General features: G+C 47.8%; 2 protein-coding genes across 2 annotated transcripts in view; one reads left to right on the top strand and one right to left on the bottom strand.

The window, feature by feature from the left end:
* Window positions 1-27,556, bottom strand: part of LOC126517775 (ATP-binding cassette sub-family G member 8) — a 320,167-nt gene that overhangs the window by 261,761 nt on the left and 30,850 nt on the right. The window contains exons 2-3 of the mRNA XM_050167566.3: window positions 17,882-18,892; window positions 16,301-16,430 (exon numbers count right to left, since the gene is read on the bottom strand). Of these exons, the coding sequence (XP_050023523.2) occupies window positions 16,301-16,430; window positions 17,882-17,982 (231 nt within the window). The 5' untranslated portion in view covers window positions 17,983-18,892. The remainder of the gene's footprint in view (window positions 1-16,300; window positions 16,431-17,881; window positions 18,893-27,556) is intronic.
* The window catches only part of LOC126517776 (ATP-binding cassette sub-family G member 5), an 80,776-nt gene continuing 63,529 nt past the window's right edge, over window positions 10,310-27,556 (top strand). Inside the window, exon 1 of the mRNA XM_050167567.3 lies at window positions 10,310-10,629. The gene's annotated coding sequence lies outside the window, so the exon portion shown is untranslated. The remainder of the gene's footprint in view (window positions 10,630-27,556) is intronic.

Raw genomic sequence — 27,556 nt, 5'->3', positions numbered from 1 at the left:
ATGGTCACCCTTCTCCCAGAGGTCGCTGCACCGCGTACGATCTCCCGCAGTTTTCGCAGCGCGGGGCAAATTAATCAGCACGTATTGCGCGCGCGCGCGCGCACTCGTGGACGCGAGACCGAGAGCGTCGCGCGTGTATCGGGTGTCGGCAGGTTCTCTTGAATGGGTGCTCGGCGAGCCAGCTGCGCTGCCGTCGACTCCGTCCTCGCGATTTGCGGTCCGGTACGTGGGAAAAACGACCGCGCACGGAAAAGGGCACAAACCTGCTTCACGATGAGCGGCTAAACCTTGCACGAGGAAACAAGCGGTGCGTGCATTTTGGATCACGTCTTCGAGACGTTGCAGTATACTTTCGTTCAGGCCATATAGCAGTTCGGCGTGTGATGTATTTCCCGCAACACCCTCGTGCGTAAGTGTATACACGAATGCCTTCGGTGTCGGCGCACTATTGACTGCTGAACTGTTGGCGAACTTCAGTGGCGGGTGTTCCTTTCACAGGAAATGCTTTATAGAATGTGTAGAAGGTCCGCAGATGCTTTTTTTTTTACAGGAAGTCTTTGCAATGCCAACGGACAGCCCGTGGACACTGTCTGCCTCGCATGGATACCAGGTCACGCTGGGGTCGCTGGCAATCGAATGGCCGACTCTCTGGCAAGGGAGCTTCTTTCCTGCCCCTCAGAGACTCGGCCACAAGTGCCGGGCGACTCACACCCCATCGACCCGGACACAGCATACTGGCAGAGGCGAAGGCGGCTCGAAGGGCCGCGCTCCGGAACACGCTCCGAGAAGATCCTACGCCTCTGCCAGGGATGTTTACCCGTGCTGAAGCCACACGCCTGCGATGCATCGTCACGGAGACGGCAGTGACCCGGGCGCGCCGCGCCATGATGCGCCTTCAGACCTGGCAATCAGCCACTTGCCGTTATTGTCCAGGGAACCAGCTGCTGGATCAGCAACATATACTCTGAGGCTGCTCGGTTCTTGCCGAGCAACGCAGAAGAGCGATAGCCACCCTCCCGCCTACTCTGAGGCCCCTCGGGATTTGGACGCCCTGGCGTCGTCCCACTGGTCCCCCCGAAAGCCGGCGCCTCATATTCCAGTCATTACTACGATTTCTGCAAGACTCGAAAATGGTCGATGATAGCTGAACGGACCTTCCCCTTCGTCCCTCCCCCCGCCCTGATGGATCCACTTCCTGGGGGCAGAAACTTTTTATGGTAATTTCAATATACGTTTTAACAACAACAGCGGTCAGAAATTGCGTGGTCTTCAACATTTGCTACAGCGAGTCTGTACTGGGCGAAGTTTGACACACCCGGTTCACAAATTTCGTCGGCTTCAGTGTTTCTATGATTAAGTGATTGGCTGTTCGACTGAAATATATAATCATGCTCGAAAGGTTACCTGAACAGTGAGGGATGCCATTGTGGAGAGTTCTTGGCTAATTTTGACTACCACGCTGATTTTGCAATCTGCACGCAAATTTCAGCACACAAACACTTTCGTATTCCGGAGGTTCAATCAGGATGTGGTCGCAGTAGTTTGGAATCGATCTTAATGAAGTCGCGCGAAGGTGAGACGCAGTTGCCGCTGCAGCCCTCTCAATGAACGCCGAGGCTCTTCAAGCGTTCATTAAATTCGGTTGTGCATAGCGGCGTCAACTTTTCAATATGTGATCAATATCAGAGTGAGTACACACACACACACACACACACACACACACACACACACACACACACACACACACACACACACACACACACACACACACACACACACACACACACACACACACACACACACACGCACACTTTATAGTATATATCGACGTTCGTGCTACGTGCGTATCTTGTAACAAGTTTTCGGCCAAACTCGGTCGATGAGCTGACGTTGACGCCAGCGTCGCGGTGCCTTGGCTTGCCCGGGGTCGTGTTTGTGCGTGAGTGTGCATGAGCCGCTTTATTTATAACTGAGTCATACGGGAATTTTATGCATCGATCACCTCTTACTTGATTGGTGCCGTTTAGAACGTTAAAACAACACCAGGGCGGCGGATAAATCTTGCCATCTCAGTTTCGTTTAACACGTACGAACCCCAAAAGTCTGGTACACGCCCTCTAGTGAACGCAACCGCCGAGACAGAGAATCGTAACCACGACCTCGGGTTCAGTGGCAGAAAAATATCCACCACAGGTGCTGCTTTGCCAAAATCTATGACGTCGTGTGAAGCTATAGTCCACGAAGTTCGCCACAGCATCGCCCCTTGGATCTCGCTGGCATGCAAAGCTCCCGCTCTATAGGTGAACAGGTGAAGTCTAATCTATGAACCCATATACCAACACGACGCTTTCCTGAGCGTTCTTTCAGAAGCCGACTCGCGTCGCGCGACCCGAACGAAGAAAACCGGTGCCGTACACGAGAATGCGAGCAGGCTTCGGCGAAGGTCAGGAAGCATCCCGCTGACCGCACGCCAATAACGCACCATGTGGCCGCTAGGGAGTGCGGGCGGCGCGATTAAATGCACGGCACTCTCTCCTATCGAGTATGTCTGCGCGTGACACGGAGTGGATTCCGAGATTGCGGAGCCCGCAGCGCACCCCTCCCCCCCTTCTTATGTTTTTTCTAACCAGAAAGAGAGGGAGAGAGAGAAAAGGAAGCTAAAGCCGAATCGCGCGCGTGCGTTTGACCCCGGAGTCGAGGATAGCGTGGTTATGATGTTGTTTGTTTAGGTATTCTCTTATTTCCTTCATGTTTTTTTTGTAACTTGGAAGCATATGCACATACGCAATCGCACGTGTGTGGCCTTGATTTATCGAGCTGCAGCCACTGACCGCTGCTTGCGGATTGCGGAGTAGCGTCTTAGGCGTTATTAATGGCGTTTTAAAAAGAAAAAGAAAGGCGGATGTAAAAAGAAAAACAAAATACGCGAGGACAAGCCACATTTAGGGTAAAGCGGCTCTCTGCAATGGCTGTATACACAACACTGCGGCGTCTTTCAAAGCCCCTGTGCCGTTTGAACACCTAAACGCCACCAAGCAATGCAAGCAGCGTGTTCCCCAGTAAGAATGGGCTGTTCACCTTTGTGCGCCTAAAGACAGGCAACGATTAATAATTTAACCTGATTTATCAATTAATCGCTTAATTATTTAACAACATAATTTCAGAATTAAAGAAGTAAAACGATATAGCTGAAAAACTAGAATCTGGCATTGTTGTGTGTAAACATGGAAAAAAAAACTAAATCTGCAATTTAAATCGACGGGAGCCCTAGCTCACTATCGCGTTAGTGACACCTTCCAAAAGTGGACACACATCGAGTACATTTAACTCCCTCAAACGGATAAGTCTAGGTTCAGCGAGTGTACTTGGCTTGTCCATTTGCCAGGCTGGCTTCAAGGTGCGATGTGCGTGATCGAGTTACAAATACTTCGTCGAAGTGACACTACAAGCAAACTACGATTTGTACGATGACACAGTCGCATATTTTTACTGTTATATAAATGTAAATTGCCCCCTTACTTCTACACCGCCCTCTATGCTATGCCCTCTCCCCGTATACGAGCGGCATATAATCCGCACTGCTCGACCAGGCTGGCGAGTCAAGTGCAGTCACGCACGAATTTTGTCCTGCGAAACTTTCCGCCAAGATTGATCAGCAAGCATGAATATACGTCATACATCCTGCATGCCCAACACTGCCGTGGAACGGCGATCGAAATGCCTCCCGAGGCTTTCACAGGCTCAGCTGCGAGTTTACCGGTTTCGACTAAAAAGTGGAACGCGGACAAAAAGTTTCTACTTCGATTCTTACGTATAAAGAAATAAAAGAGAAAAGCTAGATCTAAAGTGGCTCAATCAATCACCTACGGCCCGGAGTTTGGCTCGTGGCGACGCAGAATGGGCCCATCTCTATATATAGAGGAAAAGAGAGAACAACCGCGGATAGCGCCGAAGTGTCTGTTGGAAACGGTCTCGCTCGAGCTCGGAATTCTAAGCACGTTTACCGCAAGGCATTCAATCTCCTCCTTTCCCTCTATCGCATATCTTCTTTTTTATTTATACTGCATCACTTTACAAAAAACGTGAATTGAGAGTTTGAGAAGCAGGGAAAGAACAGTCCGCCCACCACAATCCTGCGTGGTCGCGGTGGATACTGCGCTCGCGGGACAGGTGATGGTGTTGCGTGCCAAGACTCACCGTCTTGGCACGCAATGCCATCACCTGTCCCGCGAGCGCAGTATCCACCGCGACGGAGGAAAGGCGCAGAAACCGGCTGGCATCCAATCCGCGAGTGGCGCTCCGATTTCTGTTATTCGTTTAAATGGAAGCCGCACATTGTGTTATCGTTTCTTTTTTTTATGCCCTTTGAAATTGCTTCGGCCGTATACCAGAAAGGTGACGGACGCTTTTGGATATAGCAGGTCCGCTTCAAAGGAGCACGGACGGGAAAATTTTGATTGAACGTAATCGTTGGGCAGTGTATAGTAGAACTGAAACGGCACAAACTCCAAACACCTCGTTCGCTAAACAACTGACGCCCTCCTACGGTAAACGTGCTTCGCTCTGGTCAAAGATGTAGTAGGTTCAAACTTTCTTTCTTTTTTTTTTCGCTCTCCTTTTCCTTTTTTTCTTTCTTTCCTTTCTTTTCTTTTTTGGATAGCGAGAGCAGTAAAAGGTTCGAAGCTGGGTCTGCTGTGTCCGTCTATTCCGTTACGCGTGGAACAACGGCAGTGATGGTCGTTTTCGACATAAGTACACCCTATTGTCTGCGACTTTACCCTCGCAACAAAGCGAACAAAAACGAAACTTCACGCTTGGGATTCGAACTCAAGGCCTTGCGGGAATTTGCAGTTCTAGGTTGGCAGCGCAAACCACTGCACTGTCGCCAGCTTTTCCGTTCGGTAATTAGTTGCGGGGTTTCTTTTTACGCACCACGATAGACTCTTGAGAATGGTGACACATGCAGAGTCGGCCGCAGAAAGACCGCGGGATCTCAGAAAAATGTTGAATTTCAGAGGAGGCTGTAGGCAGTGGCGAGTAAAACCGCGCATCATGGCTTGTTCGCGTATGCACTGACAGAGATTGGCTTTGCAAGTATACCAAGCTTCGTTGCGAGGCTGCGGAGATTTTAAGCTTTTTCCGCAGATCCCGTGGTGCGTAAAATTTTTGGCGATCGACTGTACGTACATTCTAGAGGATCCATGCAGGTAATACTATGAACGGACGAAGGTGGCGTTGTTGTGCGTGTGCGTCGCACAGGAACCTCCATCACTGCTCTCTGCTCGAAGATATATATATATGTTCGCGGTCGCGTTGCTTGCAATAAGTGGACAAGGTTGTTTTTTTCGGGCGTGCTCACTCGTTCACACAGACGTCGCACTGAAGAAAGGCCAGAGAGTTGCGAGGCTTCCCAGACGACGTCACAATAAGGCGCGAGTCTTCTAGTATTCCGGAGGATCCGAGTAACTTCGCGTTACTAAGTTGAGATGCAGACCGCGTTCTAACCTTTAGACACCGCACGTAAGACGAAGCCGCGAAAGCCTATTCCCGCTGCAACTTGATACCTCTTGCTTTTCGAGCTCTATAGCTCCGGAATCTACAGATTACGAGGAGCGATCTTCGCGACGTTTTTTTTTTTTTTTTCATGCACGGTTTCTTTCGCGCTTCTGAGCGGCGTAGCTCAGTGCTCTAGGATGCGCTATTGCGCAATGCGTTCAACGTGTTTCTTTTTACGAGCTAAGCAGGCAGAAGGCGAGATTTTTATGGCTTTGAAGCCGTCTCGAACGAGGGCGATTCTTGTAGACCCGTGGACGACGTGAGCCTTGTAACGCGAGCCGCTGCGGCGACGTGCGTTCCGCTCCATCGGCGTCCCTAAATACGTAGCGCGGGGGGTTCAGGGTGAAGCGGTCCCGTGGGTAGCGAAGCCGCTGTCAGGCTGCGCTCGACAGGAGAGACATCTATCGGGTTAGTGAGACAGCTCTATTAAGCTGTTTTACCGGTAAGCATCTCGCGGGATATATATACAGCGATGATCTGATGCAATTTCCAACTAGCTAAAATATTTGCTTCTGAAGAAAGGGATCGGCCCTGGAGGTTGCCGACCCACCCATTACCCTTCACCTAATCGACCCGCATCTCAGATCCAGACTCCCACCCCGCATTCCTAGCCATCTGGAAGCTCTATATCATCGCCTTCGCCTGAACAGCGCCTATGGAGAAAGCTTGCGGCGTCGCTTCGGTCAAGTGAGAAGTTCACACTGCAACAACTGTGGCTCAATCGAAACTGTGGAGCGTATATGTCGAGCGTATGTCGATGAGCGTGCGTTGTATGAACGTTGCATGCATCCACTTACACAGAGACCTTTACCATTTGACTGTGCCTTCGGCCCTTGCGCCTGCCTCACACAACAGAGGCGTGCTATGAACTTTTCGTTTGCATGCTTAGAAAACATTGGTCAACTCGACAAACTTTAGTTATACTCTGTCACCCTCATGCACCTTTCCCGCGGCGAATTCTAGCTGTCACCTTATTGTAGGACGGTGCATACGTTGAAGGACTCTACCACTGCCCGCTGTTGCCCATGAGTCAGAAAACTCGGAGCCCAATTTTTTCAACTTATTCCTTCTTTTTGCGCCTCTCTCCTTGTGTCTTTCCCTCCCCAATTTTCTTCCCCACGCAGAGTAGCATGTCAGCGATATCTATACGCCGGCTAAAATTTCTGCCTTCCATTAAATGGTTCTAGCTCTCTCTCTCAGCGATGAATATGTAACCAACCTAGATTTGGAGTTTTATACCGCTCACTGTCCGCAGAATCAACAACCGCGTACATTTATGGAAATAATGAGCTCGTTAGTTTCCTAAACCGTGCATATACGGTGGGTGCGGTCACTCAAAGTAAAGAAAACAAGCATTACCGATGTTCTTGCACGTAATGGTAATATTGGCAGGTCCAATTGCTTACTATTTAAAACAACTGGAAGGAACGTTGAACTGAAAGGAACACGCCCGCCATCATCAAGAAAAAAAAAAAAACGCGATCTTCGTAGCCGTTGAACCGAGCTCTATATATTTTATCCGACAGCTTCCCCGGCGTGCTGCGGGGAAACTTCAGATGAGACGACCGCAAGCAGCAGTGGTGTTAGGGCGCGAACAGTGAACAACCTTCCTCGACGTGTAGCTTGATGAAGACACGACAGAGCAGTGTGCAAACTGCGCCTCGAGTGAGACCACACGAAGAATCATTTAACTAGACGCAGGCTGCAGCGTTCGCAATGCATACGATGACGAGCGGGGATTGCGCGAAGTGCGACACGTCATGCCAGCTTGATGCACACGAGAGTGCCGCAGAACGTGCCGTCGTAGGAGGTTTCCTTCTACCTTTGAGGACGGTACTGCAGTGAGCAATTCAACCGCTTCATTTCTTGCTATATAGAAGCTGTCGCGTGCACGAAATGCATGCAGGCGAGAAGCTGTGCGCACTTAATCACAGCACGAACGCACGGGATGCACGAGCATGCAACGTCCGGGTTGAAGAGAGAGAGAGAGAGATAAGAATACAGGAAGGCAGGGATGTTAACCAGGTTGAAGATTCGCGTATGGCTATAGCCATCAGAACAGGTTGCCGACCGTCTCTCGAAGGAACGACCACGCCTACAGAGAAATGCGGGGCATCATCCTGTTAAGAAAGGTAAGAGTGGTGTGGTGTCTCCCGGTGTTATTTTAATGTGCCCGCCAGCATCGTTTACCTATAGAGGGCCCATCAGCGTGATCTGGTGAAGTCTGGTATATGCATTCCCACGTTTCTGGTGTGAATGCTAGTGTGACGTGACGGAAACAAGCTTTTGCACGCCAGAGTGGGGACATGCTATCCGGATTGCTTCTCTGATTCGGCAGAGCTTGGAATATTGAGATAAGGACAGTCTGTGGTTTGTTCAGCACGTACTAAGCGAGCAGCTGGAGGCACAGTACCCATGGACCTGGTACATATAACAGTAACACAATGCTGAATAATGCACGATCGCACAAAAGGACACCGTGTAACGAAAGGCAGAAATGTGAAACTTGAATCCAAGGATGTATCCTGTGCACACATATGTGCCTTAACGCAGGTAAAAAAGCGGTAAATAGTGACAAAGGTATGCGCAACATGTGAATGCATAGCGGTTGGCTAAGCAAAATACTGAAGTGTTCTGAACTGCGGAGCCAGAACTTGTGACTGCTTATAAAGGACGACTTGTTCCGCTAGATCGTGGTAATTGTTGCAGGACCATCAGGCTCAGGAACTGAAAATTCTGTTCAACCTTCAATAAAGACTAAATAACTAAGATGCTGTGTAAACCTTCGGTGAACGACTAGCCAGTGATCTGAATGACAGCGCTGGCCATTCGAAATAGGCAATTGCTGCGAACAGGACAGACTATTGTGAAGGACTGCGGGTTTCACAACAGGACTTCACTTATGACCTCACTTACTTTTCTTTTTGTATGACGAGAAGCGTGACCAGTAAGCCTCCCCACGATAGACCCCAACAGAAACCGTTATATTTTCAGCTAAATAAAGAAAGGATTATAGTGGATAAGAGAAAGCACGCGATATTGCTAAGATCCGACGACGCGTTCCACTCACGCACGGCAAATTTGTCCCGAGATAAGGAAAAGCTTCAATTCGCCCTCAGGACCCGCTGCCTCTACCACCTACCGCAGAAGCCGGATACTCGCGCGCGGCCTTGATTTATTGCACTAAGCACCACAAACCGCTGGCCGGCCGATTTCTCTTTATTTAATAAAACGTTTACATTAACCGAATTGTCATTCCAGTTCCGTCTCCGCTGGCGAGCACGCACTCTTGCGCTTGCATTGAAATCGCTGGCGAAGCCGTGGAATGTTATCGAAACGAGGAAAACACGCACGGAGCAGCGAAACGCTGACGCCCTTCACGTTAAACGCGCTGAATGCCTCGAAACCTGTTACGAGATCGCACAGCAGAAATTGCTGGTAAGCGTGTTCGTGTTAGGTATCAAGTCACATGTTGTTATATTAAGGTGGAGAAGCATTCTTCTCTAACGGACTGTTGAGAGAAGGGCAACAAATCTTAAAATAAAAAGCGTAATAAAGAGAGTGCGCTTCGACACCGGTTTTGGAGATAACGATTCATTCGTGCGAGTTGTTTAGTGTAACATTATGCACACGCGTCCGTATATACCCGATGTCTTTCAATGCGAAAGTTTCTCTTTGATGACAGCTAAAACCTGAAGACAGAGAAACACGAATCAATCAGAATATGGTGTTGTCAACACTGATTGTTAAGCTGCCTTATTAGAAAACGCCGGAAAGTAGCGGACCACGTACGTGCGATCAAAGCCAGCAGAGCAGTTTCTCATACGACCGCGACCCACTCCACCGTCACCCATATTTCTCGCAGCATGCTAACCGCGACTGCCGTCAAAAGGAACCGCATAAGACATGCTAGCTGAATCGAAGGTCACGAATGTCGCACGGGAGTCGAAAGCACGCAGCGCGGCGACAAGATGCGCAGAAGAATCGAAAGAGGGAGAGAGAAGTGAAACAAGAATTCTCGGACTCGAGAGTTCAAGAAACCTCACCGGAAGGAAGGCGGCAGCTCTGTCGTCACCGGCTAAGGAGGGGGCTCCTTCAGAAGCCGGGCTTTACGATGGCACCGTGACGTTTCGCGCCGAAGACGTAAGATCCACCAAGTTATCACGGCTTGCGACGGGAATTCGTCGCCGCTCCGAGGTCACTCACTGATCACACGCTTTCCAAATCACCACCGGTGAAAAACAGACCGGGAACACCACGGAACGAACAAAAACCACGCCTTCAGAAGAAAATGTTGGCGAGGCAGAACACCTCTGCCCCCCGAGAAACGTGAAAGCACTTCTGCTACAACAGCGTCGGCAGGTTGCAGCAGACGACGCCGACAGCGGCGGCTGGTAGTTGTAGACGACGAGGCATGTTCCACGCTCCACGGACGCAGACGACAACGACGCCCGCTCGGTTCGCAGGCGACGCACGCTTTGAAAACACGCACGCAGCAGACGACGGGCTCGGTAAAGCCAGGCAGCCGCCCCTTTGGCCCTCCCTCTCAAGATGGCGGAGGGCGTAGTAGAAAGCCCTCCCGTTGCGTTGCGTTGCCTGCCGAGCAAGCACCCCCTCGAACGAACGCAGTGCGGCGGCGCAACCGAAACCGGAAAGCTCTCAAACCGGTTCCGAAGCTGCCTTCATCGTCTGCTGCTGCGGCAAGGTCTACGTACGAGGCGCAGGGTGAGAGTGGTGAACGCCGAGCCGCTGCTCGCGCTAGGAGCCTCGCGAAATGCGCTCACTCGCACCTGTGCGGGCGAGCGGTCGTGAGCAGCCGACGGTCGTCGCCGCTCACTTTTTTCGCTCGGCCGTCGACGGTCAGCAGAAGACGAAACCTCGTTCTCTGGGAGTCGTCTGCTGCCTAAAGTGGCGGGTAGCCATGTTGAAGAGGACCACCTCGTGAGATATCGTGATACGTGAACGCCGGTACGAGGCATCGCCAGCGAGCTTCTTCCAGAAGTCGCCGCCGAGACGTGACTGTACAGGTGTCCCGAACAGAACATTGCGGCGTCGCTTCCACGCAACGTCAATGTGAGTGTTACGGCGCTGCAGCCGGCTAGTGTTTACAACGAAGGCGTGGTCGGAAAGCGCTTTTGCGCCTGTCTGAGGAATTGCGTAGCACATGAGAGTGGTGCCCTTGACAGTGCATCGCCCACGGGAACATGCATCTTGTATGCTACTCTTCTGCTATGTAAATGATGTGCTGAACCACGTGAAAGTCGACAGCGTCGCGAGAACTCCCGAATACACTTCTGCGTGTCACTTTTAGTGGATGTGCACTTTAGCTGTGGTTTTTCTGCGAACTTCGCTTCAAAATTGTAGACGAAGTGTGAACGCAGCCCGCAAGCAGAAGCTTTATATGAGGATTTCAATCGGTGTCTGTGAACAGCACAGTGACTTTTGCTTCATTCCAACTGCGTTTATGAAGCGAGGTGCTTTTCACTTTTAATCAGACAAGCTAGTTGTGTTTAAGGTCGTTTTCGTGGGAAGGTTTCGGGCAATCAGCACGCCATCACCATGTAGCAGTGATCGCTTGAAGGAACGATGCCACATGAATGTAAACAACGATAGGATTCCATGCCTTCCGCAACGCTCTCATGTTACGAACTGTTGTAAAAAGACCGCAGTTTCACCTGAGCACTCTAGCGTGTGATGCGTCGTGAGCCTAATTGAGACCGCTATGTTTCAAGGAAGTGGATGAATCGATCTCGACCCATCGCGTTCACCCCTAATAGGATATCACGAGGGGTCCAGTGACACAGTAAACGGCATTCATCTTCTCCATCATCTTCACAGTAAACGGCATTGCTAGATTGTTACGAACACTTTCCCGCTTAAAGTCACAAGAGAGATTAAGGGAAAAAATTGGATTAACGACGCATGAAACATTAGTCAAATAGTGACCTAGGATTACGCATAATTTTCGGTGCATTAGAGCAGCCGGTTATAACGTGCGAAGCGCGCAGAATCAGTTCCGTTTAGCTAATTCGTATGTAGCTTGGGGGATTGTGTGTTCTGCTTAATGTTTACAATAATTTTTGTACTAGAGCTTTAGAAACACTCCAAAGCTCCATAAGAATTTACGCGGTAAACTGTAATGTGATGTGTAATGTAAAATAATAGTCCTCAGGTCCAGGGTCTATACAAGAGAAAGATTTATTTGGCCTTTTGAATACCAGACGCTGATAGCGGCTCTAATAACACTCCTATTATTTTGCAACATAACTACTTCACGTAGCGGAAATAACACCAGTTTCGATTAAGTTAATGATTTTTCTTCAATTGTTAGGCGGAGTGAAAAAGCGCAATCATGATTGCGATTATAGAAAATGCCAAGTGTACTGGTACAAATCTAAAAGAATATTAGAACTTACAATATATTCGGCACTAAATTTGACCCGCAAATTAAGTTCCCTGAATTAAGCTTTTTGTCCCACGGAATGTAAGCCCCACCAATTCTGTATTCATGGCAAGACTTAAGATTGCAGGTCACTCCCGTATGTATGTTTTGTGGCTAGGTAAGTTGATCACAAAGCTAAGAAAGGTCCACAACAATAGATTTTTTCCCCAGATCTCTTCTCTCATTTGCATAATTTTATGATTCGCATAACTCAACTACTTACAGAACACGAGCATCTAGCTTACATTCAGGACAAGGACATCACTGCAAAAAGAAAAAAAAAAAGGAAAGCGTCGTGAACTGTATACTCGCCATAATCGCAGACACGTAGATGGCTTCCGGCTCGTCGCAGCTTGCTTCCGGAAAGAAGCCGGCAGCGGCGTCTTCAGGCAAGTCACGCATTTTTCCACACTATTTCTCGCAACTCAGCGTCGACAGATGCAACCGAGGAAGCGGATCAACAACACCCTGTCGTGAACACACACTGCACTTCTGTGTGGCTAAGTCTCTCCAGAGCTGTCAGTAGCTGTGGACTAACAACAACCGCTTTTAACGCCAGATGCCCAAAGCCGGGACAAAACAAACTCACGGGGCGGTACCACTCCAGTGAAATTTCGTTGTGAACCAAGCAACGTTCTTATCCAAAGAATGCAGCAATTAATTCCTTCTAGTCGGCGTCGTTCTCCAATAGTTCACCGCATTTGCAACGAAGCACTCGTTCCCACAAACGACGTCATCAACACGTCACTCACAACCACAACGTCCTATTGGCCGACTCGGCGCGACACACAACGAGTAGCTTCACAACTGATGCTACAGCAAGAAGCCTCGATGCAGCATCTTCACGGACGAAATAGCCGTCACCTCCGCTAAGCGGGCCGCAGGTACGACATCTCCGATTCTAATCGTGACGTCACGCGAAAGACTGCTAAACATTGGACGGTTTATAGGTATCGGGAGAGGACGGCAGCACCCGAGGTCGGAAGCCGGAACGGCGCTTTTCCTCGGAACATCTCTTTCACCTTTGCCACACCGGTACACCCACAAGGAAAGGTACACACACCGCCAACGCCGGGTATCAGGTTCGCGAAAATGCACTTTCCTGCGCTCCAGAAACAGCAGAAAGAGCAGCTGTTGATCCATTTATAGCTCTAAACTCAAATACCACATCACACTCAGAATCGCTGCGTCGTAGCTCCTTTGCCATTTCCTCGTATTTCTTGTGCCCTTTTTTAACCTGCGAGCAAGCTGAACTAAGCGTCGCTATACAGATGAGGAACCATGCGAACTTCGGCCTGCGACACGGACACGTTTTAACAGTTTATTAATTCCCCTCACGCGACCAACTTCTCCAGTTTTGAATTCATACATGCACATCCCTGCAGGAGTCTCTTTACAGACGCTTGTCTCTGGCTTGGCTAGGTAATGCGCCACATCCGACCAAGTGCGAACCAAAGTTCACCCCCTACAATTTTACGAGAAAGAGCAAAACGGAGAAAAAAAAGAACAAACAAACAAGAAAAACTTTTCCTGCTTCCTCGCGCACGCAGCAGGCTTCACCAAAACCGGCATCGTCGACATGCCGGGAATTCGACTGCTCGCGTCGCCCCTGCGGTCTCCAAGTGGTGTCGTGCTACGCGGAATAGTATGCAAATAGAAATTCATATTCATCGCGTGCGCGGAATTTCAAGTATACGTATACGTTCGGGGCATCGCCAACACCTCGTGATACGTGAACTAGGTTCAGACAAAGGCGTGCAGCACTATGAATAACGTCTACAGGTGTTTTGCATACGCGCTTCTTTCAGCGCCATAGACCCGTGCATCGGTCGCCAGAGAGGTACCGCAGCATGTGAAACCACGAACGACTGCAGCGCCAACCAGGTGCGCGCGCTTTTCTTACGCATTTCTGGTGCGTTGTGTCCACGACAAAGTTACGAAGGAAGTGCGGAGAGAGAGAGAGAGAAGAATATAAGGAAGGCAGGGATGTTAACCAGTCAAGAGTTTGGTTGGCTACCCTATACGCTGGGGGAAGGGAGAAGGGGAAGAAAGAGTGCGGAGGAAGTACGCGAAACTATGGGGGAACACAGTGCTGTGGCCGCAAGGTTATGGCCAGAATGTGTACCGCGGGACCACGTTCTGTACCGCCGGAACGTGTACCGCGAGTCTTGCGCTAACGTTACTGCTAGGAATAAATATGGATCATTCAGAAACTGCAGGGATGACGCGTGACTAATGGATTTGTGTACTGCATGGCACGAATCGGCTGAGGAGCCAGCGTGCACACTTCTTGGTTGGTCATTTTCTTGTTGCATCTCCTCATGTCTTGTGTTTAGAATTTCTATATCCTTAATTACGTAACTTCCAGTGCATCAATAAATTATGGTAGCTTGCACTGTGTGCACCGGCAGGCGAATGCGAGGTTCAGTGTGCACTCGCCAAGTGTACATATATTATTCATTCGCGTTGTAAAGTTCATAATGATTGTTCACGCTTGAACGCCCTGAAATCCATCTAACCGGAGAAATTAGAGGCTAAACAACAATAAATATTCATATACAACAATTTTGCGATGATAACTGAACGTCAGGAGGCTTGATGCAAGAATCCACGCAATAGTCTAAAGCCTGAACGTCGAAGCTTCAAGCAAATCGGCGTTTTTTTCTACGTTTCCAACAGCGGACGAAACGTCGCTGAATATTATGGCATAGACTCTGGAGTCGTATTTCTGTTTAGGACATTCATGTGGAAATTTTACATACAGTATCTCCGTGGTGCAGACGACGAGCTCTACAAAAGAATTCGTGCACGCACAGGAATGAGCGCGTATATACACGAGCCTTCTTGGCTTTATAAGGAGATAAGAAGGAAAGCGTTATCATCATCATCATCATCAGCCTGGTTACGCCCCCTGCAGGGCAAAGGCGTCTCACATACTTCTCCAACTACCCCGGTCATGCTCAAATTGTGGCCATGTCGTCCCTGCAAACTTCTTAATGTCATCCGTCCACCTAACCTTCTGCCTCCCCCTGCTATGCTTCCTGTCCCTTGGAATCCAGTCCGTAACCCTTAATGACCATCGGTTATCTTCCCTCCTCATTACATGTCCTGCCCATGCCCATTTCTTTTTCTTGATTTCAACTAAAGTGTCATTAACTCGAGTTTGTTCCCTCACCCAATCTGCTCTCTTCTTATCCCTTAACGTTACACCTATCATTCTTCTTTCCATAGCTCGTTGCGTCGTCCCCAACTTAAGTATAACCCTTTTCGTAAGCCTCCAGGTTTCTGCCCCGTACGTGAGTACTGGTAAAACACAGCTGTTATACACTTTTCTCTTGAGGGATAATGGCAACCTGCTGTTCATTATCGGAAAGCGTTATAAATACATTTAATGTCTAGGCTCGTGAGGCCACGTACAAATTTTTTTTCGCGTTAAAATGAATTTTTCATAATGGCGTTCCGGCTGGGATTAAAGCGCGTTCATTGCGCATCTGAAATGAAGGTGCCCACGGCTAACTATGCGACAACCGAAGAGGTGACCGAAAGCCTTACGCATTACTCTGAGAGGAACCCACATGCGCCATAACCCGACCCAGCTGACGTCGAGTAAATATTTCGCTAAGGAGAATCGTGGTGTTACGTGGAGAAGCGATGTTGTTAGGAACCATGTTGTCACAGGGATACCCGGATACCAAGTTCATAACTTCTTAGCGCAGTTAATAAATCCTATGCTCAACAGCTGAACCCCCACTGTGCTCAACAAGTTCGATGACCGCCTTCGGTTGGACGAGATAATCAACATAGATGTGAGTCGATATCCCATGAGAAATCCATGGAGGCGTTATTTTGCTTCTTCTAATCCACGGGACTGTGTTAACCCCTCTATAGAAGCTACAATTTCTTTCCCGTCTTCCCGAGCTTTCTTTCTAGAAGCATTTTCTCCTAAACCTCCGTACCGTTGTCGCGAACCGGAGACTTGCTCCTGGTTAACCTCTCTGCACTTCCTGTTTTTTCAAAACATCCTATTGTCCAATGCACTGACATCCGTGAGGCTCATTGGCAGCTCGGAGAATGTGGAGCACTATACCGAGAACGCTCGGAGAACTCGCGGTTGCCACTCCCGGTGCAGAATGTCAGGATTCTGTGTAATAGGCTATACGAGGTGTGAACCAACGGCACAGGCCTGCATTGGGGCCGTGTAATCCCGTTGGAGCCAATAAATTCGGTTTCCCCATCCGGTAACACCTTACGAGTGGTTTTCGCTCGAGATGAAACAACAAAACGCGGCGGCAAGAAGCTCACCACGTAGTCCGGGTCCACGTAGTCGCGCGGAGCCGAGCGGACGGAGCGGTGACCCAGCGACGAGATGGTGGCGTAGTGGTTCATCGGTGATGGGCCGAGGTTTTCGTCGTCGACCGTGCTCACACTCATCCTGCCGGCAGGACAAAGAAAAGAAAAATAGTGACACGAGGTGATTCCGGAGGCGTCGCCAGAAAAACTACTTTCTCGCACGGCAAAATGTTTAAAAAATAAAAACGGTATAGCGTACAGACAAAGCAAAGGCGAAGAACCAGCGCAACTCTATTAAAATCAGCGGTACTTTATTTATTTATTTCAATACCCTGAGGGCCCAGACGGCGTTACATGGGGGGAAGATTATTATACAATCATAAGGTACAACAAGGTTACAGACACCAAGGAAAATAACAATTGTAACAAGTACAATACAAATGAAGCATTTACAAATCAAAGCGGAAGAGCACTACAGATGTCTCCCAGTCAAGAGGTATACCATATAATATATCGATTTCATGCATAATGGCGGGATTAGGGTTACTGAATGTCGACTCGATCCAGATTGATCAGCAGTTCTACCTTAAAGGACGACACATCAGTAAGAGTAACTATTCGTTCCCGCAGATCATTCCGCTCTTTTGCCTACAACACAAATGGCGAGTTCTCATCTTTCAATGTTCTTGCGAAAACTGGTTGTACTTTCAGACGATGATCTCTGCATGAAGAGGTATTATGCGTTGGGAGAATATTCCTAGTTGCAAAATCTGTATTGCTGTAGTAAACCGAGTGAAAGAATGCCAGGCATGAAGGAAGGCCGCGAGTAACAGTTTTCGGAGGATTCCTTCTTTTTTTTTTTTCTTTGCCCACGGAATTTGAGCAAGAAAAGCAGACCTGGCACGCTCAAATTCGGCAAACTGATGCCAGTGCGATCGTTACAGCGCAACATTTCCAAATAATGCCGACATCAGCCAAGTTATGTCGACTTCAGGACGATAGCCGCTCCCAGTGCTTTCCGCTTGCCCCTGTTAGCGCTAGCTGACACGGTCTTCTGCCAGCAAATTTCCTAATTTCGCCGCCTAGTTCTACGTCGAGCACAACTACATTGCCCCTCTTTTCGCTCCCATATTCTGTAACTCTAATTGTCCACCGGTTACCGGCCCTACGCATTGCATGGCCGGCCCAGCTCCATTTTTTCTCGTAATGTCAACTGTAATATCGGCTACTCTCGTTCGCTCCATCGTACAGCAATTGTGCTCAAATTAGTATATGTCCATGTACAATTGGTAAAGTGATAAGTGGTTGAAGAACGCTTGCCTCACGCATAAAATTATAACATACAGAGCATCAATTACCATTTAATGAGTCAATCAAATTAACATATGACCTTTGTTGCCGTCAGCCGCAGAGTAATATGCGAAGGCGGCATTCGGAGCTGCTAGTGAGTTTAGAGTGTAGCCAGGCTTAACACGCCTTCACTCAGCGAGCCAATGTATATGGCTATATTCAAAACGCGACTGAAGCTCGGTTAACAGATCCTATAAGATATTCTTGTCAAGAAAAAAAAAACAGAAAAAAAATCTGTCTCACCAGTCTTGGAGCCAGGTGAGGACTCTGTTGTGGCCGTACTCCAGATTCGGACCCGGCGGCGTGTGAACAGACATGGTGGTGCGTGAATTTGCTCCTGGCATGAAAGGCCGTCCGTTTTCGGAAGCTCCGCTGTCGTCTGCTCACCGTCTTCTCTCAATTTCTTGTTATCACGCGCACAATGAATTCTTTCTTCAGTCACCTTAAACACCACCCAGAGTAGTAGAAAGAGGATATCCGATCCCAAAAGGAACCTCGTTAAAACGCTGAAAGCGCCTCGTTATTTTCGAACGACGTTGACTACACAAAGTTCGTGCTTTATCGAGACAACCCAGACCTTCTGTCTGCAGTTTGCTTCTCCTCCTTCGCACCTGTTAAAACACCAGCTTAACGCAGGAGTTATTGTCGTCCTAGAGGCCTTCAAGTTGCCTGGATGTTGAAGCAGCAGTCACGTTTTGTAACCTGACATTTCTTCCCAGACAACCAGTTTTCGTCTCGAACGTCAGCAAGGCGTTCCTAGCTGTCTTCTACTGCTTCAGTCGCCGTCGTTTGTTAGTTAGGACTTCTGCAAAATTGTCCTGCAGACGACTCTTTATCATCTATCGATAGCACAGGGGATTAAAGCTCTCAAAGCGCACGCTTGACTTGCTTCACGCATCTGCTTTTGTTTTCCGGTCGTCTGCTCGTTCGTTTTCACCTTCGCCACTATTTTTGTCTGCTCGGGTCTTCGTCGTCTGCTAAACGCAAAGCAGGTAATTAGAAGCCCCGGCTTAGAGGGCCCGCCATCCTTTAGTCCTTTCTTAGTGGCTTAGTGCATCGGCGGGAGAGCTCTTTGTCGCGTGCTCGAGTCTTCTTCCGTTGATGTTCCAGTTGCTCGGCGATGATGGCTCACAGGCCTTCCATAATCCGTCGCACGCCTGTAAGCGTTGATTGCCTAGAGACTGCAGGCGAGGACGCGGAAGATGGCCTTTCGGAACAAGGGGGATTATCGTAGACGGGCCTGGATAGAATTGCCTAGGGAAGAGAGAAAGAAAGCAAACAAATAAAGCAACACACTTTTCTCGTCAGTGAAGGGGGCACAGGATGAAAGCACCGCGTTTGTCTAAGAGAAGGGCCAAAGTAACCATTGTAGGACGACGCAAAGCGGCGAGCTAAAGGTGGCGACAAATTGCTTCCATGCACTCGGGTCTTCGTTAGGAGTTCGGGCGGCAGTCGATATAGGATTAGCGTCGGTAATGCCAATAACACGGGATTATCTCACGCTCGCGCGTTTGGCGCGTTGCCTCGTAAGTGCACCGGATCTTAGCATCGATTAAGGCGTTTATATGCGATAACGTTATGCCGTTTGGGGAATGCACCGGCGAGAAGCGTAATAACATTGGTGATGATTAAATTTATTATGATCAAAAAGGCGCGCAGGATCGAATAATGTTTGGTCAAGCAAAACGCAGTGTGATTAAAGCTCATTGCAGTTGTCTAAAGTAACAAAAAGATATGCAGATGCTATGTGCTGTGGGAATCGACGTTATATTAGACCGATTATCACAGAACGAAAGGATTCCTGCCATTTTTTTCTGAACTTAAGAAACATACTTATGTAGACAAACAGCGTTATTACGGAACATCACTGCCCAACATTATTTCGGCGTCACGAGAGAAACTTTGGAGGTCGCTTTCCCCAAAATCTAATGATTCTAAAGTTTTTCATATAGATGGCGCACTAGAAGATGACGAAAATAATATTTCTAATGCATTTAATGAGCATTTTTAACTCGGCATTTAAGCACGACAATAGTGTTGTTCCTATAGTTTTTATCTCTCTGTGTCACCTGTAGAAGGCGTAGTCATTAATGGATAGAGCATTTTCAATATGCTTCTGAATGTTGATCTTAACAAACTGTGTGGACGAGACAATATTCCAAATTAGTTTGTGAAAATGTACGCCGAATGGGTTGCTAAGTACCTGCATGTTTCATTTTTTGAAGTCGTTGGCAGAAGGCCAAGTACCAAGTTCCTGGGGAATTGTCAGGTTAAAAACACTTCATAGAAGTGAAAATAAGAAATGGATTACTCACTGCCGTTCAATATCAATAACGTCCGCAGTTTTTAAACTACTCGTGCACATCATTCATAACCACAAATCAGAGTTTCTTGAAAAAGAAATTATTTATTAAAGTTATTTCACTCAAAATATTAAAGTTATTTCACTCACTCACTAATTAAATACTAGCATGGATTTAGAAGAAGGTTTTCAGCTTACACCCAGCTTGTGGAAACGCTGCATGATTTTCCCAACTCAATAAATAATGGGCACCAAATTGGTGCAATTTCTATGGACATTGAAACGGATTTCGACAAGGTTTCGCATAAAAAATAAATGTTTAAGCCCGAAAAAACACTACAGAACAGACAACTCGTAATTTGGCTGAACTTTTATCTTAGCAAAGGGCAGCAATATGTCGTTTTCAAAGAACGACCGTCAAGACGACTTCCAGTTGACTCTGGCGTCCCACAAGGCCCGGTGCTTGGGACATTACTTTTCTTAATATTTATTAATGTCATTGTACACGATATCCCCGCTAACAGAAAACTGTTCGCCGATGACTGTGTGCTGTGCTGCACTGTCAATATTTCTGCCGGTCAGCTAATATGAAACCAGGCATTTCCGAAAGATTGTGCGTGGTGTCAAGCCTGGCAAGTGTCCATTAACTTTAACAAAACAGTCTTTATGAAAATTACGAAAAAGAAAAACCTTGTTACCTTCGTCTATTTTGCTAATAATGTGCACCTTTCTGAAGTTACATACTAAAAGAATTTACGTGTTTTGATTAGCAATAACTTTAATTGGACTAAACATATCAAACTTGTAACCAGCAATGCATGCCGTAAGCTGTACTTCCTTCGGAGAACACTTAAGCTTTCGACACCTCAAGTCCGTCTGCTGGCATACAAGACAATTATACTACCAACACTTGATTATGCTGCGATTATTTGGGACCTATACATAAAAGCAAATATTGACAAACTGGAAAGTGTGCAAAAAAAAGTGTATTCCTTCTGTTTTCAAATAGTTTCGGCCGCACATCGATAACTGATCTATTGTCGAAAGCCAATCTACAGAACTTCAGCCGGAGAAACAATTGTTCACGCTTCTATTTTCTTTATCAGTTGAAGGGCATTATAACATCGATACGACAGAATTATTTCTCATCTTAATATGTCACAAGGCACCGCCGTGATCTATAAATAACACCATTCGCTACTAGAAGTAATTGTTTTAAATATTCCTTTTTTCCAAGAACTGTTACCGAGTGGAATAACCTTACTATTAATTCTCTACTGGCGCCAGCACTAATATCGTTTGTATCTAGATTAGAGTGACTGCATTGCATATTTTGTCGCGTCATCAGGTTCACGTGAAACCTGTATTGTTTGGTTGTTCGTGCAAGCTTTGTTAACTTTTGTATTTTGTAAATCACCCTGCTAAAATCCCCAGTTATGGGATTGATGCATAAACAAATAAATAAATAAATCGAAAAATTCTGCAGGTAGATGGCTATTCAGCATCGTTTGGGGTTTCGCAAAACGTTAACAAGTGGATCAACGCGTTTGTGTAGCGTAAGGTGAGTGAGTGAGTGAGTGAGTGAGTGAGTGAGTGAGTGAGTGAGTGAGTGAGTGAGTGAGTGAGTGAGTGAGAGAGAGAGAGAGAGAGAGAGAGAGAGAATGAGTCAGTGAGTGTGTGCGTGCGTGCGTGTGCGTGCGTGTGTGTGTGTGTGTGTGTTTGTGTGTGTGTGTGTGTTTGTGTGTGTGTGTGTTTGTGTGTGTGTTTGAAGACAGCAGTAAGGCGACGACGACGGTGACAACAATTGGATGAAGACGGCGGCATTACGTTCGTACTCCGGCCGTTCGACGCGAGTTCACGACATCCTGATTGCGGGGATCAATCCGACATAAACTACGACTAAGTGTTATACAATCGCACGTACGTGCCTACGTCTATGCGTCATGTGTAAAATCTGTGATGCCATTTGCACTCGGGCGAAGAAACTTTAAAAACCTGTTCGAACTGGACCGATAATGAAGGCGGTACAATGTCGAACAGCTTTTACGCATCGTTGGCTGCTAGGGAGGAAGGACAGGGCAGTGCTGGCCGATCCTGAAAACGGTACAGTCTAACGCAGCGTCTCAATGTGCAAGCTGCCGCGAAGGAAGACTGCGATAAAGTGGCACGCGACGCACTCTCCAAACATCTCAGAGAGCTAGTACTCACGCCACAACGCCGGTTCAACAACAACAACAACAACAACAACATGATCGTGGCCTATTGTTTAGAGCAACAGGATGCTGTGGTGAAGACAGGTTCAATTGATCCCGCCATTTATCAAGCATTCCCTTTTAATGAACAAGCCTGAAACGAGGCGGGACAGGAACCTGCCTACCGCAATGCGCCTGGAATGCGGCAAAAATAATCATTCGCATTATTATGTGTGCCCATACAGCTGCGGCGACAGCATGCAACAAACCGTATGTCAAGATCCTACGACTATAGTGAAGAGAAAGACATCTATGCATTTCCCTGGGCACGGTGAAGACAACTAAATGAGGGAATTCCTTGCGAAAACGTGCTATACATTTTACGTCGCAGTTGGAACAGATTCAAATCATTACGCTCTTAAGACATCGGTCAGCATGTTGTGACGAAGCGATAAAGACGTTTATTACAGACGTGCTTAAACAGTGCATCTGCAATAAGACACTTTGACACTTTCTGGGACACCAGCAAAGTTGTTAAGGGACCCCGTTATCTCATAATTCTCATAAGGAGAAGAGCTTCTAAGTTTATTTACTTTGACACTAAAACAGTTCTTAATGTTGTCGGGCCAGCGGACCAAAGTTGGCAGTCTAGCGGGAGTTTCTGCCCGTCTCGGTCCGTGACCGAATTCGTATAGTGACCGCATTATTTGACAAGGAACACAGAGAAAACAGAGAAACACAGAGAAAAAAACAAAAACAAGAAATCTCTTCCAAGTGCCGCACGACGCCTCACCACAACTGGCGAATGCCTCGGGGCAGCAGCCGCGCGGCCCCTTGATGTCAAATACGTGCAGCCGACTGACAGACGTCTAACGTCTTCACACGCTTTTATATCTCAGCGGACTCAGCCCCTCTGTAGACCGCGGGAATACAGATGCCCGACTCGATTTGACTGACGTCGGGAGGTCACGAAAGTAGTAAAAGGGAAGATACGAAAGGCTGTCTAGACCACCTTCCAATGAGTTTTCGCGCAAATATTCAAAATACACACAAGAAAAAAAAAGTCCACGGGCTCTTACGACACACCTAAATTCCAAGAGAACAACTTTTCTCGCCTTGCGGTCGATGGGAAAGACGCCCTTTTGTGGAGCGCTCGACACGACCCAACGACAGCCTCCCCGACTGTCACTTAGGGTTGACGAGCTGGCGGGTGAGGGGACCGATCGATTTAGGCTTAGTTCGAGGAACAAAAGCGCGTGGCCAAGAGGTGACGTAAAGTGGAAGGCTTTTAGCAGACGCGCACACGCTCTCCATTATGAGCCGATGCCGGGGCGAATAATCCGAAGACAGGCTCGGCATGGGCGCAGACAACGCCCGAAAAGAGCGAAGGGCACAGCAGACGGCGCTTGCAGACGAGTCGAAGACATGCAGACGGCAATGACATCAGGAACAGACAAAAACAGAAACTAAGCCTCCGACAGCAGACGAGATAAACGAATAAAACACCAGATGAAGACAGAAGGAGCTTGTTGTGAGCAGACGGCATAGTGCATCGGAAAGCGGTGGGACGCACCTTCGTAACACGTAAGCCGATGACAAAGACCTGATGAACTCCGGAGGGGCATATTCTACATATACAACAAGGCTTATGCCACGTAATGCATGACCGGAATAGAGGCAAGAGCACTGAGCAAGCTTAGGTTCTTCAGTTATTCAGTCAGCGAGAATCTGCTCACATTACCATATGGCATATACTGGATAATGCAAAACAACGAAGAGCACAGCATTAAGGTAAAGCAGTCAAGCGACTATATAAGCAGACGGCGGCCTGACACGATCGTCGGCAAATGACAATAAAAGGAAAGATATCGCCTGATGAACGCCTTCAAGTACTCTAAGCGAAGAAGAGTTGATAGTTATGACACGCATATACGCACATCTACACCAGAAGGACAAATGAATGTTGAAATTGATTTCTTATAGCGATGTTTGCATAACAGAGAGAGATTAAGAAAAATAAATGGGGGCATCAGCACAGACTCCAAGTGAATGGCTAAAATAATAAGTTTCAGTTTTGTTAAATATGCGACATAGTGACGCGGTAGTAGAATCAATATTATGCACAGTAAGTCTTGCACTGTTTCAGTTTCAGTTCGTTATTCAAATAATTATTTAAGTTTTATTATTATTTAAAGAATAATAAGCTGAAACTGAACTGAAACTGAAAAAAAAAAAAACTGTTTTGTTCGGAACCGACTGGAGCACACATTCACAGGTGGGCGCCAGCACTTTCCTCTCGAGAAAAAAGACAAAAACAAAAAGAAACTTTGATGAAGCTGATGATGATGAGGCCTCACAACATGGCACGTATCGAATAAGGTTAAGTGGCCAAAAATCGAGTGGCGCAGGCGAAATGCAATAACTGAACAGATAGTTAAAGCTATGTAAATAGCCAGTGATGCTTCTGCTGTCTGAGTTGCCTTTGTTCCTATAGGTGGCGCTCTCCGGTGGTGGGGAGGCAACCATAGACAACCAGGAGTCATCAAAAAGAAATCGAGAGAAACAAAGGCACAAAGGCGATAGCACAAATGGCTAATGCCTTGACATTTGAGGCTCGAACTGGTTGCCTAAGTAAAAGAACACACCGGAGCAAATATTCGCAACAAGATTAGGCATGTGTATGCTTCAGCAAACATCCGCAGACAACTCAGCACATCCAAACCGAATGCGAAGGGATTCACCCAGTGAGCCCCGGAGGTATAACGCATACCTTCCACAAGTGCTTGGATTTAATGTGGACAGAAGCACCTACAGGTCCGCAGGTAGTTAAAGTCATCAAGCATCAAGAGTGGAAAGACGAGTGCATGCAAGCAAGCAGGCACGGGGGCATGAAAATTATGCTGAACCTTCCGCTAAGCGCAGTTACTGACTGCTAGCAAGTACGACAGATACCTGTAACGCATCACGGTTTCAGAGGCAGCATGCACATACGCATGTAGCGCAATTCGAATACATTCTATCCGCAAGAAGCGTTTACTTCCTCATTACCGTGTATTCAAGGACGGGTGAAATTGAGCTTTCTTATTCTTTCTTTTCTTTCCCCCCACACGGCGAGCGCCACCGCTGTCGCAGAAGCGTGGAGGCGAGTGTCATCTGGTGGCGTTGCAAGAAACCCAGCGGCGCGCGCGGCGCCCGTGCGCGGCTGGGATTGGTTTGCCTATTCGGCAAGAGAGCAGCCAGGCCATAGGCACGGTCATGAGACCGGGCGACGTGGTGCCCTAAGGAATGTAGGTTGGAGAGCTCGGAGACTCAGGGGAGGATAGCCCAACGCTTGGTCAGTCATACTATATTACAGATGAGATTAAAGTAAGGAAATAAAATTAGAGAGAAACTGTCAATATAGAGAGCAGTTAGTGTGTGATCAGCAACGCAGCAAAAATGAGATTACGGTGAAATTATTACACATACTTTCCCCACTTTCCTTTGCCCCTTATTAGCAAGTGCGCTTTGCCGCAGTGCAAGCATGCGCTGCGGTAAGCTGCACTGCGCATTTGATGGAGCTGGATAGAGTGTCTAGATATTTCCTTCGCGTGGGGGGAGGTTCTGCGATATTTTGACCATTCAAGGCTTGTTTATGGACCGATGCGTGGTACATGCGTCGCCTTTCACAAAGGCAGCTCTCTGCTCAAGGATCTTATACGCAACCCATAATAACGAATGACTTTAGTACCCTTCACCGCATTGCAGACGAGCATTGCGGTGAAATCTTTTAACAAGCGAAAAGGAAAAAAAAAAATACCGGCAAACGGGAAGGCCTCAGGGGAGCATGTGAGACTACAACAAAGCGGGCGACACCTCCAGGGTTCCCAAGGGGCAGCGGGGGAACCAAAGGTGGAACCAGGGCGGTCCGCGAGTTGAGGCCATCGAGACCGTAGCGTGCAAGGTTTGGGGTTCGATAGCGTACGGGCGATCTCATATACTCCCGGCCCACTCCGACCTCGTTGAAGCCCGAACCAACGGACCAGGCTGAGCTTTATATTTGACGTCTCTGCTGACTCTCTTTCGTCTTCAAGGCACTGCCAAGGTATATAAAATAATGGCACGTTCTTTAAGCTTAATGCTATCGCAAATTTTCATTTGCATTCACCGCAGTATGTTGTGTAGGCTTCGCTACATTACTCCACTGCATTGCGGTGAAGCAAATATAGAACGCATGTAAGGAGGAGGAGGAGAAAAGAACTTTATTGTGTGCCCTGCGAGTTGGTAGGGAGGGCCAAAGAACCTTTTTTTTTTGTCGATGCCGATTAGCGAGAGGCAACGCCTACTCGGAACGAACGAGGAAGAAGTAACAAGGTTGAAACCGTGAATAATGCGTTGGAGAGAATGCTGTCACAAAGCTCGAAACATATCGCGTTGGCATACGAATATACATAAAAGAAAACACTGAAATAGGTTAGGGGAAACGGCGAGGGACGTAATTTTACCGCTGTTGAAAAGTGTCGAAGCCAGGACGAGAGTGTTGAATCTGCGCACGGATAACTGCGCGCACGTAGCTCCATCTGCCGAGCTCACCGGGAAGTTAGCAAAATATCCCGGGATACAGTTGCCGAAAGGCGAAGCAGAAGAAGCGAAATGCCGGGGTCTTCGTTTCGCAGGGATAAGCGAGCAAGTAAGTAAACATTACGACAGCGCTGAGAGAAAAAAAAGAAAGAGTAAAATAGGCTTAGGATTGCAAAGTGATTTAGGAAAGAGATTTAGGCGTCACCGGCATCATTACTCCAGCAGGAGGTACGGATGACGCAAGTGACTTGAGTTCTGAGAAAATCCGCGAAGTCCAGGCACTTTTCTTTAATGGCAAAGTTGGAATCGCCTGTAGAGTAGCATGCGGCTTCGAGGAAACTCGACGAATGAAAGCCTCGTTGTTGAAGATACATTCTCCTGGTTCCCGGATGGAGACCGGCTCTATCAACTTTCCCGAATACTGGCTACCTTTCGATGGCGTTTGTGAAGCCCACTGCAAACAGGTTTATATCCTGAAGCGTCACTAAGGATGGAAGTCGGTCTACAATTCACGCTCTTAGGCCCCCAAGGCAGCGACTGATAGAAATCAATCAATTTCAAAGGTTTAAGTTTGTTTACGGCATACATATACTAAAGAAAAAAAGGACTGACAGAATGAAAGCGCGCTGACTTCCAACTAGTGGAAACGGTCACAAAGCGAGGGACAGCGACTGAAATCATACATCAACTGGACTATTTCAAGCACGTGCCCTCCCTTGCCCCATAACCCCGGTAGGATACCGAATTTCATGTTCCGTCAGTGCGTCGGAGGGTGCAAATTACACATCGCCCAACTTACTCGTATTACTCGTAATCCACTCGCCAGACTCGACAGATGCACCCACATAGACTAGAAGAGTTCTC

The sequence above is a fragment of the Dermacentor andersoni genome, chromosome 11, assembly GCF_023375885.2.
Source record: "Dermacentor andersoni chromosome 11, qqDerAnde1_hic_scaffold, whole genome shotgun sequence".
NCBI classification, from domain to species: domain Eukaryota; kingdom Metazoa; phylum Arthropoda; class Arachnida; order Ixodida; family Ixodidae; genus Dermacentor; species Dermacentor andersoni.
The sequence above is the reverse complement of the archived record's forward strand: the minus strand, read 5'-3'. Positions and strand labels throughout refer to the sequence as shown.